Genomic DNA, 13542 nt, shown 5'->3' on the forward strand with positions numbered 1-13542 from the left:
CTCTGTTCAAAATCCTAAATACCTGTAAAACTTACACTAGATGAGAGATTTGGATGTGGCAGCTGCTGTGAAGATCTTATCTAAGAGATAAGGCATCTTTGATCTTGTCTAAGAAGAAAAGAGCCCCTATCCACAAGAGGTCACTGTTAAGAGCTGCAAGGACCTGACGGGGAAGATACTGGCTTTGGCAAGGAAGTTGAAGAAGCTACTGCTGTTTGCCTGCTGCATAATGAGTCAGTTGATTGCCAAACAATTTTTGAAACGGTTAAACACAACCTACCAAACGAAGGCATTTTTCCAGACTACTGACGTCATGCAACTGGTACTTTTACATTTGCTAAAAGGAAATGCTTCCCAAGCCCAACCCTCCCTCAGAAGCTCATCATTAAAACCTCACCATCATGTCTCATCTTGCTCTTGGGATATATGGGAGCTTATGGTATTTTATTACGCCTTCCTCTAACTTTCAATAAAATTTAGTCTTGTTAGGGTGTGTAGATATGAACTCTGCAACACTGAAGAATGCAGAGATACCACGCTGGCTCCTGAACCAGAAGCAACATATTTTTGCATTAGCACGTTGCTGTGTCTGAGCTAATTACCCTTGTTAACCTGATGAGGTTGCTTTTGGATTACTGTGCCAGCTCACATGGGGTTTTCTAGCATTGCACTGCATTCTGTGGTACACATGTACCCTGAAGGTAACTCTGAAAATGACAGAAGTATTACTTCTAGGTAAAATAATTGAGATGAAGTCTCAGGAGGGAGTAACTAAGAGCTGAAGCCTCATAGTAGGATTTTCGCCTAGTAGAAATCTAAATAATTCCAGTGATGTCAAAAGAGATTTGACAGTTTATACCAGCTAGGAGTCTTTCTTGTCAAGAGAGAATGTCTGCTGTTCCTGTAAGATACAGCCCATAGGGCCCAGGGGCTGACTGTAAGGTACCAATACAGAATTCTTCAGAGCTTTTCTAGAAATGTTTACCTTCTTTTCTTACCTTTGGCTTTGGATTTCCTGCCACTCTGCATGTAAATGTGACCGGCATTCCCTCAAAGATCTTGTAATGCTTCAGCTTTATCTCAAAATATGGTGACATACTGTTATCAATAGGTTCATCTGCATGTTGCACCTCATCATCTGATTCTTCCACAGGAGATCTCTCCAGCCTGTATTCAATTTCACTGATCAATCTTTGCTCAAAGCTGGAGACTTTATACTCCTGTCAAAAAAGAAAGGTACATAGTAGTGTCCAGCTTCAACATATTGCTCAGCAAGATGTGTTCCTAATGGGTTTTTTTATTCTACAGAACTTTGACAATCCATTAAGGTTTTACATATAAAAGGAAACTGTATCTTGTTGAAGAAAAACACTATAATCCGTGCCTCCAATAACTTCCCTATGAAACAATGAAGACATCTGGTATGAGGCAAAAATTGTATTTCATGTTATCTTAAGGTCCAATTTATAAGGGGAAGGAAAGTCATTGGTTGCTTTCTTTCCATTTTTTAAAAAAGCCTGTAAGAATAAAAGTGTTCTGAAGCAGTTCATAAAGACAAGAGAAACACACTAATATTTCCTTGAGGGTACAGGCAGATTTAGGGTGGGTTTTGTTTCCAGATGGCCAGAAGACCATATGGTTCACATCTGCTATTTGCATAGAACTGTACCGGAGGCTGCACCAGAAGGCTAAAATGATTTTGTTTACAGTTGCCTGTAAAAACGAGAAAAAAAATGAGAAAATGGCAACACTGGCAGTCCATGATAGTTGCCTCCCTTTACTCCTGTTGCCATGGTTCCCTTTGTCTGGCCAAAAGTATCACTTCTTCCTTAAAAACAAATTTGTCATAAGAGTATTCAAGATACAGAAAGAAGAGTGGAAAGTTTCATCCAGTGTAAAACACTACTGCTTGTGCAAATTTGCTATTCAGATACTAGGAAACATTACTGTGACATATACAGTTATTTACTTTCTTGAACTGTTCACTCTATCATCTACTTTGCAGTACAAAAGTCCTACTTTGAATCTTAGTGATAACAAAGCAAATGACAGAATATAAGGAAGCTCAGAAGCACAAAAAAAAAAAAAAAAAATAAAATCTTTATTAGCCAATGCTCTTCTCAGTCAGCAGAAATTCAGGCACTGTTTCAAATGACCTTTGGCCATTGTCTCTGACCCTTATTTTATTTAAGATAGAACACATCTCATACGAAGCCTCCTGTCACATACCCATCCTCTATCATTGCCTCTGGTCTGGGAATCACACGTGGGCTTTCTACTGGCTGGTTACAGAACTAATCATAACCCTCAATAATGGTAAAAAACAGAAGAAGAGAGAAATACCTTTGTAAACTGCAGACATTTTTTAAATTTCTTTGTTCCCTGAAAGTTTATCGTAAAAGTAAACCATGAAGTACACGTGGTATATATAACGATCAGCTGATTTGGATGCAAGGCAGTTAGTATCAGTGTATGTTAATACTACGGCAGAAAGGTACTGGAGCACACCATTACTGCGGTTAAGCTGCCTGCACTCAGACAACTAGGCTTATAGAACAACTTCTTTAACACTTTGAAGGGAGTGCAGTCCAAATCTCCCCAGTTTTTAATGCTAGGTGACCTCTTGTTATTAACCAAGAGCAGTAGAAGGGAAAGGGCAAAGACGACAGAGTAAAAAAATCAATGGACAAAAAAGCAAGACAGAAAAAGGTGAAAACATTAACCTTTTGAATATCCACAGGACTCACTACAGAAGCACCAACAGAGCGAGCTTCCTGCAAGGGTAGAAAAAAAGATCAAGAGGCAGAAAGAAGACCAAGGGGCATCCATGAGAGTTTCTCAGAGTTTTTGTCGGGAGAACGTACTTTATGTGGTAACATAAGAAAACGAATGCTACACATTTCCTAATAGCAACTCTGGCATCGGAACAATGGAGAACGCGTACCTGGCCTTTCAAGCAGATTTTCTGTTGTGTTTTTGGTCTGCATCCAAAAAGTGCACATTACACACATAAAGAGAAGATAGTTTCAAGACAGTAGATGTATTTTTGCCTTGAGAGACTTAAAGGTCAGGACAGAATAGGATAAACGGAAGAGTTTAAAGCAGAGAGCAGACATTTGAGAACTCTCAACCTTATTCAGTATGGAAAAACTGAGCAACAGGCATGTGATCCTCCAGTTTACTTCACTGATATATAACATACGATTTCTGTAATCAAAACTGTCTTATCTTGTGTATATTTATTATCTTATGTAGGACTCTTTTTAAGACAATCACAGCCTGTAAAAAAGAAAAATTGAAAGAAATTTTTTATTTTCCTATGAAATTGTAGAGTTATGTGGCACCTGTGTAGCAGGCTCCTCTTCTGGTTCCTGTATATTGAAGACAGTTGCAGCACTGTCTGCTCCCAGCAATCGACGAGCCATTTTCTCCTCGTATGTTAATCTCTGAACAAAAAATAGAGAGGTGGATTAAGGGGGAGGGAAAAGAAGAAAGAAGAGTTCTTATTTCTCCTTAAGAACTACGAGGCAGTTAGACAGTAAGCAATGCTTTAAGTAATGTTAATAAAATACAGCAGCAATATGTTTCTAACAGAAATTTTCTACCGCAGTTTGTAATGCATTTTTTTTGCATTACAACTGGCTCTTCTGGCTTAAGCAATCCTTGCCCTGACTCTGCCATTTGTTTCCATCCTCTTGCCAGGAGCTTGTGCAGGAATGAGCAATAGGAACTGCTTAAATCAGCATGGCCATCAAAAAAGTGCATGTCAAATCATCTCAAATCTTACTGCTAGTCCTTCTGCTCGATTTTTACATTAGAACCACACAGCAGAAAACTCTGCCAAAAAGGCTAAGGAAATACTGCTCTACTTGATTATTTTGTCAAAAATATAATAGCTTTATAGAAAAATATATTCTTTAAGTTTTTTTTATTTCTATTTCTTCTTACTCTTTAGAAAATTAAGGAGACAGCTTATAAAAGACCATTTACACTCAGAAGGTAAAGCAAGTTAAAAGAAAACCTTAAGTGTACAATTCAATTATTTCATTATTATTTTTCCTTCTACATTCAGTAACATATTTCAGGCACTTAGACACTTTCTCACAAATCAACGTTGCAAAAAAATGCCAGTGAATGAAAGGCAAACTCATTACATGGTGAAATGCCTCATTTAAACAGAAAGATGAAAGAAGAATGGAAATTGTAAAACATTACATCTACTTAATGCTTCCATTTTTAGAAAAGCTCATTTAAATTAATTTTTAAAAGATATCATATTGTAGCTAAACCAGCAGGCCGAGACTCATGAACACTAGGTACCAGTCTTGGCTTGGTCACAAATGTCTAAGCAAGTCATGAACTTTTCTTCACTGCAATTTCTTCTGTGATCACTCCCAAGTGCCCACAGCCATGATTACACAAACAGAATCACCCAAGACAGGAATCGGCAAGGCAAAAGCCTCAAGGCAAGCGCAAAACCAGAGTTTACTTGGTTCAAGCTCCCACATCATCTGATCACAGGTCTGTGTCTTGGTCCCGTCCCATCCCCCCCCGCCCTGGGGCCATGTGGGCTTTCTCAGGACATTCCATTCATTTGTCCAGGCCAAACATCTCTCTCAGTTTCCAAAATAGGCATTACCAGTCATGCCTAGCCCAACTCCTTTGAAAAAATGGAAATTTATATACTATGAGAGTGATTCTGCTTAACTGCTACAGAAAACTGCCAAACCCTATGAAGTCAATGGAGAAAGGTAAGTACAGCAGCACTAGTCGCTCTGAACATTTCCCCTACTTCACTCCGTTGACCTTATTAAGAACCAGAATCTGGCAGCTGTGGAGTAGATAGTCTGATTCAATAGGCTGTCTTGAACTACAACACCATAGTCTACATCTCAGACATGGGAGCAAACATAGCAAACATCTGAGCATGGTCCTGAGAAACCTAAAGCACACTACCTTTCAGTGACACAAATGTATCCCAAGGCATTCAGATGCTTTTGAAGACATTCCATTGACAAAACAGGGGTGACAGTCTACATTTTTAAAATTACTTTCCTCTTAAAAGAGATTCCTGCTTCAAAGACATTTAAATCAATGCCTTAATAACTGTAATCAAGTCTTAGGAGAGTTGCTTCTCATCAACTCTGAGCAGGAAGAATTTGGTATTTCATCTTTTATGCATATCTTAAAATGCACAAAAATTAATGGAGGACTTTGCAGCTGTGCATTTCAGTTGTTTGATATACTTGCCCATTTTACCTCATTTCTTGACTCCTCAAGCAGATTGTTAATTCTTCATAAAGTCTGTAAGTTAGTACTATAGGCTGTTTTTTATTGGTCAAAAAAGTCCCACAACTGCAGGATCTAATGATGCCTGATTCCTAATGGGTTGTTTGTCATGATGAACTGCCTTGTCCCTCTCTGATGTCCACTTACCACCTACTCTTTCCCCCTGTTGTCCCACAGCTGGGCAAAAGGTAGAATGAGCCTGGACTGATCAAAAGCTACACATACGCTTACTGGCAAGGCACCCAGTGATGAACAGTCAAAAGCAAATGGCCTCTGAGGCTGAAAAAGCCCTTGACGTACAGACTGTGCAGGCTTCTTATACAAATTTATCATCTTTGACACTTCTGTCGCTTTGTTAAGTCCAAGTAAAGTTGTCCAACAGGAGAAGGAATGATAGGCCACTATCATTCATGATATCATTATATCATTCATGATAGTACACTATCATTCCTTATGGAAATGCAGCTTTGGAAATGCAATTAAAAATAATGAATACATAAAATATAAAAATAATCTACAACAATTATTTTATATGCAGCACATCCAAGAAACTACCCATGATGCCCACTCCCATTCCCCGGGGTATTTTATGTTTTTATACCGGTTGCCCATTGTTCAAAAGGTCTTCCTTGAAGCGAAGTTTTCTTTCCAGATCCTGAATTACAGCATCTTTTGACCCTTGAATCTCTTCATCTGATGCTATCCTAGCAGTTCTGCCTGTTTTCTTGGGAAATCCCCTGCAAAACAGTACAGGAAAATTCATGAGCTTTCCTGAAATCATTGGTATTTAGGAATTTATCTGGAATCACTGCAATTAGTGAAGAAAATGACATTGTGTCTTTGAAATTAGAGGTCTTGTACTATGCTGTCCCTTCTAACTCTCATCACTGATTAAATGGTTAGTTTAAGGACAAAGTTGAAACTATGCTTTATTCGTGCATTAGTTAAAATAGGGCTCAGGATTGTGTAGCGGTGGCTGTAAACACCATACACTGGAAGAGGAAACTGATGAGCAATGGCAATAAAGCAAAGTGAGAGGAAACATGAAAGAGAAAGCATGAGTAGATAAGTGGGGATGGAAGATAAACTAGGTTCCTATCAAGTACCAGATGGATAAAGATCAGAAAGATGTAAGACAAGGCAGTTAATTATTAATTTCCTATATTATCTATTAACTAATTCCTTGTTACAGCTTCTCAATACACAATACATAATCTCATGTTTATTATTCATATCTCTGTGAACACATACCCGGAAGGCAACATGTAAATGCTGTTTCTGAAAGAAGAGCCATTCACAGAGTCTAGGTTACACGGGCAAAAAGAAAAAATCATCCCTGTAAAGAAGTTTTCAGCAGCAGGGTTTCACAGGGCACATTTAGCAGTTGGCATTCACAGGGCTAAGCTATTCCTCATACCAGTCTACAAGTTATGATTGCACTTTCAGGATGTCTCACTCCCATTTTCTGGAATGGCACAGGAAATTTTTTTTCCAGTCTGTGCTAATATTTAACATTTTTCAGTAATGTTATGATGGCTCTATTGCTGGAAGTGCCCAACAATGGTGGTTTCTACTGGAGATCGGGTGTTCTTACACAGTTGTGAAGAAATCAAGACTGCTGTCAGCATTTGAAACTTGTAGCACACCCCGTTTCTCCAGTGAAGTCACACATTATCGTTTAAAACACTGATACTGATTCAATATTAGTTTGGGGACGGGGTTTAACTTCATCAACTAAATAGGGCTCAGGCCATCACATGGGAGTGACTTGTGCAAAATATGGAATCGGATCAGGTGAATTGCCAAACTCACAGATGACACAGATGGAAAAAATCAGACCAGCATATAAGGGGTAAACTTCTTTCCAATACACAACTGAATAATTTAATTACCAGCACCAAAATGTTAAACAAGAATCATACAGAGATAACAAATTTTGTTGGATATTGTTTGGTACTATGTTTCTATAACATGGTTGGAGGAAATTCATTCTTCAGCAAGTGTTTTCAATGGTAATTTTTAGCATTAGTTAAAAGGAAACAATACACATATGCTGTCCAAAGCCAAAAAGGAATTAAGTGAATAGATGGAGAAGACAATAATTGGAAACATTTCTGTCTAAATTCCTGAAACATTTCATATTCTGTTACTGAAAGTAAATTTAAAATGGGAAAATGGTGAAGTTCTTGTAAAAAGAACTGCATTTTCACATTAAATCACAGCAGAAGAAGAGCAGACATTTCCCTAATGTCGCAAAGAGCCAGAGAACAACATCTCTCACCCTAGAAATATTCAGCCGTTAGCTGGAGATCTTCTCAGTCACCAAGCAGAATAATTCCCTCAGCATTTGGCTGGGGATGTTCTCAGTCACAAGTAACAAACAAAGTCTCCTCTACTCTGTTTTGGGGAAGAAGTCAGGAAAACTGTCCCATCTACAGGGAGGCAAGAGAATGCGAAGAGGAAGGGCTAAGGCCTCTTCAAGAAATTTGGATACAGTAAATGTAAAGGAAGATACGGGAGGAAAATGGACAGGAGAAGGTGGGAAGAGGGGATCAGAAGGTAATGTCCCTCAGGAAGGCTGGACCAACTGCTGGAAGGCTAGTGGAAAGGTGGCATCTGTCTCTCTCCTCACAGTCTTTCCCTTCACCTTCCAGCCTCTTGCCTCGCCCAGCCCAGCACTGCCATGGAACCGAATTTTGTCACTTTTTGGATAAGGACACACACCAAAAAAAAAAAAATCCAGCCGACTTCAAGGCAGCAAATTTCAAATTTGGTTTCACCTTGAAGAAGCCCTGTACCAGCTTTTAATGGAGACATGCATCCTACCTTGAAAATTCCAACTGATACATTAAGAAATACAGTTTTCATTTCACATTCTTACAAATTTCAAACTTGAATGATAAAAAGAGTCTTAGCAGAGAAAGGCCTGCTGATGCCTGGCACTCAATAGGCTGTAAAGGTAAAAGGTCCAGTTTACCCAAGACAGTCACAACAGTACATGAAAAGAGGGGGATGGGCTAAGTGCTCTGGAGTGGATTTCAAGTAACAAGTGAAAGCATTTTCTGGAGCATTATCAGTTATCTCTGAAAACAAAACCCCCTAAGCAAACATACCCATTTTTAAAAGGGGAAGGAGTACCAAGAGAATTACAAGTCAGGAAGTTCAATGTCCATACTAAATGTAAGAAAACGATATTACAGTCAATTTCAAAACAATGTAGGATAATAAGGAAATGAAAATTGAATCCCATCAAACCTCACTAATTTCTCTCTCTGTCAGGTTGAAGGGCATACAGATAGGCAAAAAGAAGTAGCTTTGATACACTTCATTTTATGGCTTCTGAGTAAGCCTTCTGGAGCTGCAGTTAAGTTCCCTGGTAAATAATCAGGGAAACAGAATCTGGCTGAAATTTCTATTATATGGCTGCATAACTGTCTGAAAAAGCTATTCAGAGAGCAGCAATGATTTTTTTTTTTCAATCAGACTGAAGGAATATAGACCAATGAGGTCTTTCAAAGGTCTATGCATACCAAGTTCAGTACTTAATATTTCAACCTTAACAACTGGAATAGTGAAATAAAAAAGCACATGTTTCAAATTGGAGAAATCTGAGAAAGCATATTTCTGATGACACTGAACTTGCAGAGCTTGCACCTCATTTGCAGGTAACAACTGTCATTTACAATAATCTTCGTAATTAGTCTAGAGGTGGTCTAATGATGATGAACCTCAAGAAAAATGTTCAAAGCATGACAGCAATACAAACAGAAAATTAGCACTAACTTATTAAGCATCTCTCAAGAACCTGTGAGATTAAAACTTGGACAATAACATCATTATTTCAAAAGGAAAAGAAATATAATTCTGGGACACATAAGCATAAGACATGAAACTTCCTTGTTTTCCTTTATTCCTTGCTGTTGGACACTGAATCCAGTTTTACCACTGCACTTCAAGAAAAATACAGCAAATTGGAAAGTTTTAGAACAAGAAAACTGTCAGATGGTTTTAAAAGCATAGTTTTTGTGACAAGGTATGTCACACACACACACACACACACACACAAATATCTTGTTTATTTAGTCAGGAAATGAGGAGAATGAAGATAGAGAGGTGAATCAAACGTAAAACGTCAGAAAATAGCTGACATTCAATGATTCTCCATGTCCATTGAGGATGACAAGCAGACAACAACTTGAAGAACAACAGGCCTAGTTTAGACAAAAACAATGTAGAACTCTCCTCTCTCCACCCTCCAACAATGACAGTTAAACACTGGAACTAGTCATGTAGGGAAGCTAAGGAATTTTATTTAAGAACAAGGTATGCAAATATTTCAGCAATGGCCTGGGGATCCCTGGTAGCTTTTAATAGGGGAGGCAGACTCCCGACAACCTTCCAGATCTCTGGTTATGTGCCAGAACATCCTGAGCTTTGCACAGTGGGTGTGGAAGTGTCATCCAAGACCTGGTCAAGGCAACTTGCCTGAAAAATAGATTATCTTCTCTCTACTTACATTTACAAATAAGTATTTAAGCAAGGAAGGAGTAGGTGTAAAAATATAACTGTAAAAATGAGTATCAGTCAAAAGTTCTTCCAATGCCTTTAGAAAACCTCTCTTTCTGGACTATTTTAAATTGGGACAAAAAAAGAAGAGGTGCACAAGGAAATGTAATTCTTCCTGCAGATGCTCTATTTCCACCCCCTCTTTAGAATCTCTTTCTTTCTCTACATACATGCACTTTAAAATATGCACATAAATATATATATACATACATACATACCCCCACAAGTTAGCTCTTAAGACATACATTCTTGAGATTAATTTCAAAATGACTACAAGGCAATGGCAACAAATAGAAGGTCCTTGGTAAATCTATGCTCTGAAGCACAGATCCATTCAGCTTGAGAGATGGTTTACATGCCAAGACATCCTGGCAGCAAACTCTCTTCAGCTGCTTTTGCAACTATTTTTCACCATCCTTACATGCCCTTATCTGGATGCATTAAGTTCCTAGGATTTGTGACCTCCGTAGTGACTCATCAGCTTTCTTTTCATCTTTTCTCAGGGATAATATCAAACAAAACGTTCTGCCAATTCATTTGTGTATTTCTATGTTCATTCTTTGCCTGATACAATTCTCAGAGTATATTGTGAGTACTAAGGTAGCAGGAGATAGGTGGAGAAGACCTATTTCAAGATATTGACATCATTAGTCTCGAGCACACAACCACGACCACAAATGTGCAAAGAAACTATCAGCCTTTGAGAATCAGGCTGAAATTCACATAGATTTTAAGCACCTCTGAAACATGCATCACTTCAGTCATTGAGGGCCTGAATACGCACGTAGATAAAAGCACACAAGTCTGAATTCTTTTGGTCAGAAAGGGCGCAACGAAATTGCCAAAACTCAGTCATCTTAATTCACACAGAGACTTTTGACAGCAAAGATTTTTGCAACCTCGGTTTGGCTCTCCTTAGTTTTGAATATTTGCCCTAACATTTGTTTAGAAAGAAGGCCAAACCAGCAGTACTTTTCATGTTTTAATTACACAGAGTGCACGCTGGATGCGATTCCCTCTTTTCCTATGTACCTTTTACAGTGTAAACAAGGGCAACAGGCTGGCTGTTGTTATCCTTCCAAGAACAAATTCCTGTTTGCAGCCAATATGGCTCAGTTTCACAGAAATCCAAATCAATTCTCTGGTACTGAGGTAATGAACAGTAACTTGATTTTTCCTGTAAAACTAAAGCCTTCCAAAAATACAGCTAATTCCTGCCCATTTAACACATTTTTCACTTACTGTAAGAACAAAGTTACTATAAGCACTGTAACAGGTCACAAACTTTGAAGCTGCAGCTGCATATTAAAATTGTTTTAGTCTGATCTTGTCATACACGCTGTGGAGACCTGAGAGCTGACAGGAGTCAGCTCTGTTCAGTAGTGTGACGTTACATGCATCGGAATTAAGGGAACGCCTGAGGCACGGACCTGACTAAGGATGACTTGCACTAAATGAAACAAAGGCAGCAAAAGTTCAATTATTTCTACCACCCAAGAAAAGGTTATGAAACTGTAGTTGAAAAAAATAAATAAATCATGTCTCAGCATTGGATAGGAACAAGACTGACATGAATAATATATATTTCTGAGCAAGTTTGATCCTTCTTAATGATTAGATAACACAGAGAACAACTCACCTACAAACTGCATGCCTACCACCAAAAATTTATTTTTCTAAGGCTTATCTTTAAAAATGCATTTTGACTCATTAAAAGAAGAATTACTACTTTTTCATTCTCCTGTTCGGTTCCTTCCCCACCTGAGCAAGTTATCCCTCTGCCTCATGCTGCACTGGTTACCATAGATACATAAGTGCCATTTGCTTTCCAAAAGATGTCCACGTATTTGGATATCAATTTAAAAAATCCTACCTATTCTGTAACCGGTAATCTTACCTGCATTTCTGATTGTTACCAGCATTATGCTAGAACTGATGCTCAGGAAGAAATCACTAAAGCACTGATTGCTCCTGAATGTAGAAAAGGCTGGCACAGTCCTCATAGTCCTGAAATCTTGAGGAGAACAGGCAACTGACAGAAGCATGTGAAGAAAAATCTACACTAGACTGCGAAAAGGTAGTATACCCAAAATATTAACCTTTACTCCAGTTGACGAAATGCCACCGGTTAAGTTCTCCACAACTATCAAGCACTGTACCTGGCTTTTACATTCACAGACACTTCTGTGGCATTCAGATCTGCTTAAAATAAGGAAGTTATAAAATTAAGTTCTCTGAAGAAAAAAATCTGAAGACCAAAAAAAGCTGCAAAGCAATGCTGCAAACAGCCTCTCTCTCTTTGCAACAGAGAGGTATATGTACTAATTCTCTTAGTTAAGTTCACTTGTCATCTCACAACATTCTTAAGCATCTGCAAATACCATTTAGAAAAAGAACTGGATAAAAACATCTTGAAAATTAAGACTTCCAGATGCAATGATTGTCAGGATACAGTAGGTCAGTTATTTTGGCTACTGTCTGGGTGTCTCCATGTTAAATCCTTCATCTCTACTTTTGAGCAACTTTAATTTATTAGATCCGGGGCACAAGCTCCATTTCAAAGTTCAAGGGGAACAAACATGCATTCAAAACATATTTCAAAAAAGCTGATATGAATATGTATTTTATGATAATCACATACATGTACATAATAAAAAGGTGTTAGACTGTGCAAAAACAAAGCCCCCAATATGAGCTGTTTCTTAGCACAATCAACAAGAAGTGATCTGATATCACAGATAAACCACTCAAGTGTTGGTCTAACACCCACAGGTAGTATCCAAGCCATGGGAAAAGGAGGTATAACACAATAAATCAAGAAAATTTAAACAAAAATGGTCAAATGGACAGGAGCAATAGCTTAGAGAAAATTGGGGGTTGGGCATGAATGCAAACCCTAGTATTTGCTGGAATTTTTCCAGTTACAGAAATACTTGTCTTCGGATATATTTTCCTGAGATCCAGGGATAACTCCAGGTATGAATGAGTAGGTAGCATACAGAGATGAGGTGAGCTCCCTCAGAAGCAAGAAAACACCCTGATCTTTCTCCTCAAGTTTGATGTTGGAATTAAGGTACTTCCTCCTATGTATCACTATTTTCACATCAATCATACTGCAGATAACCTCCATTTTTTACAGTTGTGATAGACATAACTTAGAGAAATGGGAAAAGTAAATGTCCAGTCTACATAGGACAGCAATACAGTTTACTGTAAAATGAAAGCTGGCATTCTTACTGGGAGACTGTTGAAAGCTGTAAGATAAAAGGATGGAGGAGTGTAGCTTTTCCTCAGAGTGGTCACCATCATTGCTAACTGACTCAAGGAACATAAGGGTTACTGAAATATTTGCTTCAGTGCTATTTGAGACAGAATTCAATGGACAAGTCACAGTACACCGCTGCAAGTACAGACCAGCAGCTCTGATCCAAAGGGGAAAAAAGGTGCAGATCTCTCTCTGATGTTGCTATTCTCATGATTCCCACAGGATCTTCTTTAAGATTTGGATTTAAGGTTCTAGAGATCATTGAAACAGCAGTTACATTTATTACGTAGAGGGATAAAAGCAGCTTATTTAATTACATTTTACAAGACACTTTAGACAATCTTGTCTTTAAAACAATGTTTTCTTTTCCATTTTCCATTCTTTTCCAGAAAGTAGTAAATCTAGAGTCATGTTTTTTCACC

At 38.2% G+C, this 13542-nt stretch overlaps 1 protein-coding gene across 4 annotated transcripts in view; it reads right to left on the reverse strand.

The window, feature by feature from the left end:
• The window catches only part of PALLD (palladin, cytoskeletal associated protein), a 153063-nt gene that overhangs the window by 19452 nt on the left and 120069 nt on the right, over positions 1–13542 (reverse strand). For all 4 annotated transcript variants that reach the window (XM_075500337.1, XM_075500336.1, XM_075500338.1 and 1 more), the window contains 3 exons: positions 5891–6026; positions 3345–3446; positions 999–1220 (listed from right to left, as the gene is read on the reverse strand). In XM_075500337.1, coding sequence (XP_075356452.1) covers positions 999–1220; positions 3345–3446; positions 5891–6026 — 460 coding nt within the window. The remainder of the gene's footprint in view (positions 1–998; positions 1221–3344; positions 3447–5890; positions 6027–13542) is intronic.

Source organism: Mycteria americana, chromosome 4 (genome assembly GCF_035582795.1).
Source record: "Mycteria americana isolate JAX WOST 10 ecotype Jacksonville Zoo and Gardens chromosome 4, USCA_MyAme_1.0, whole genome shotgun sequence".
NCBI lineage: Eukaryota > Metazoa > Chordata > Aves > Ciconiiformes > Ciconiidae > Mycteria > Mycteria americana.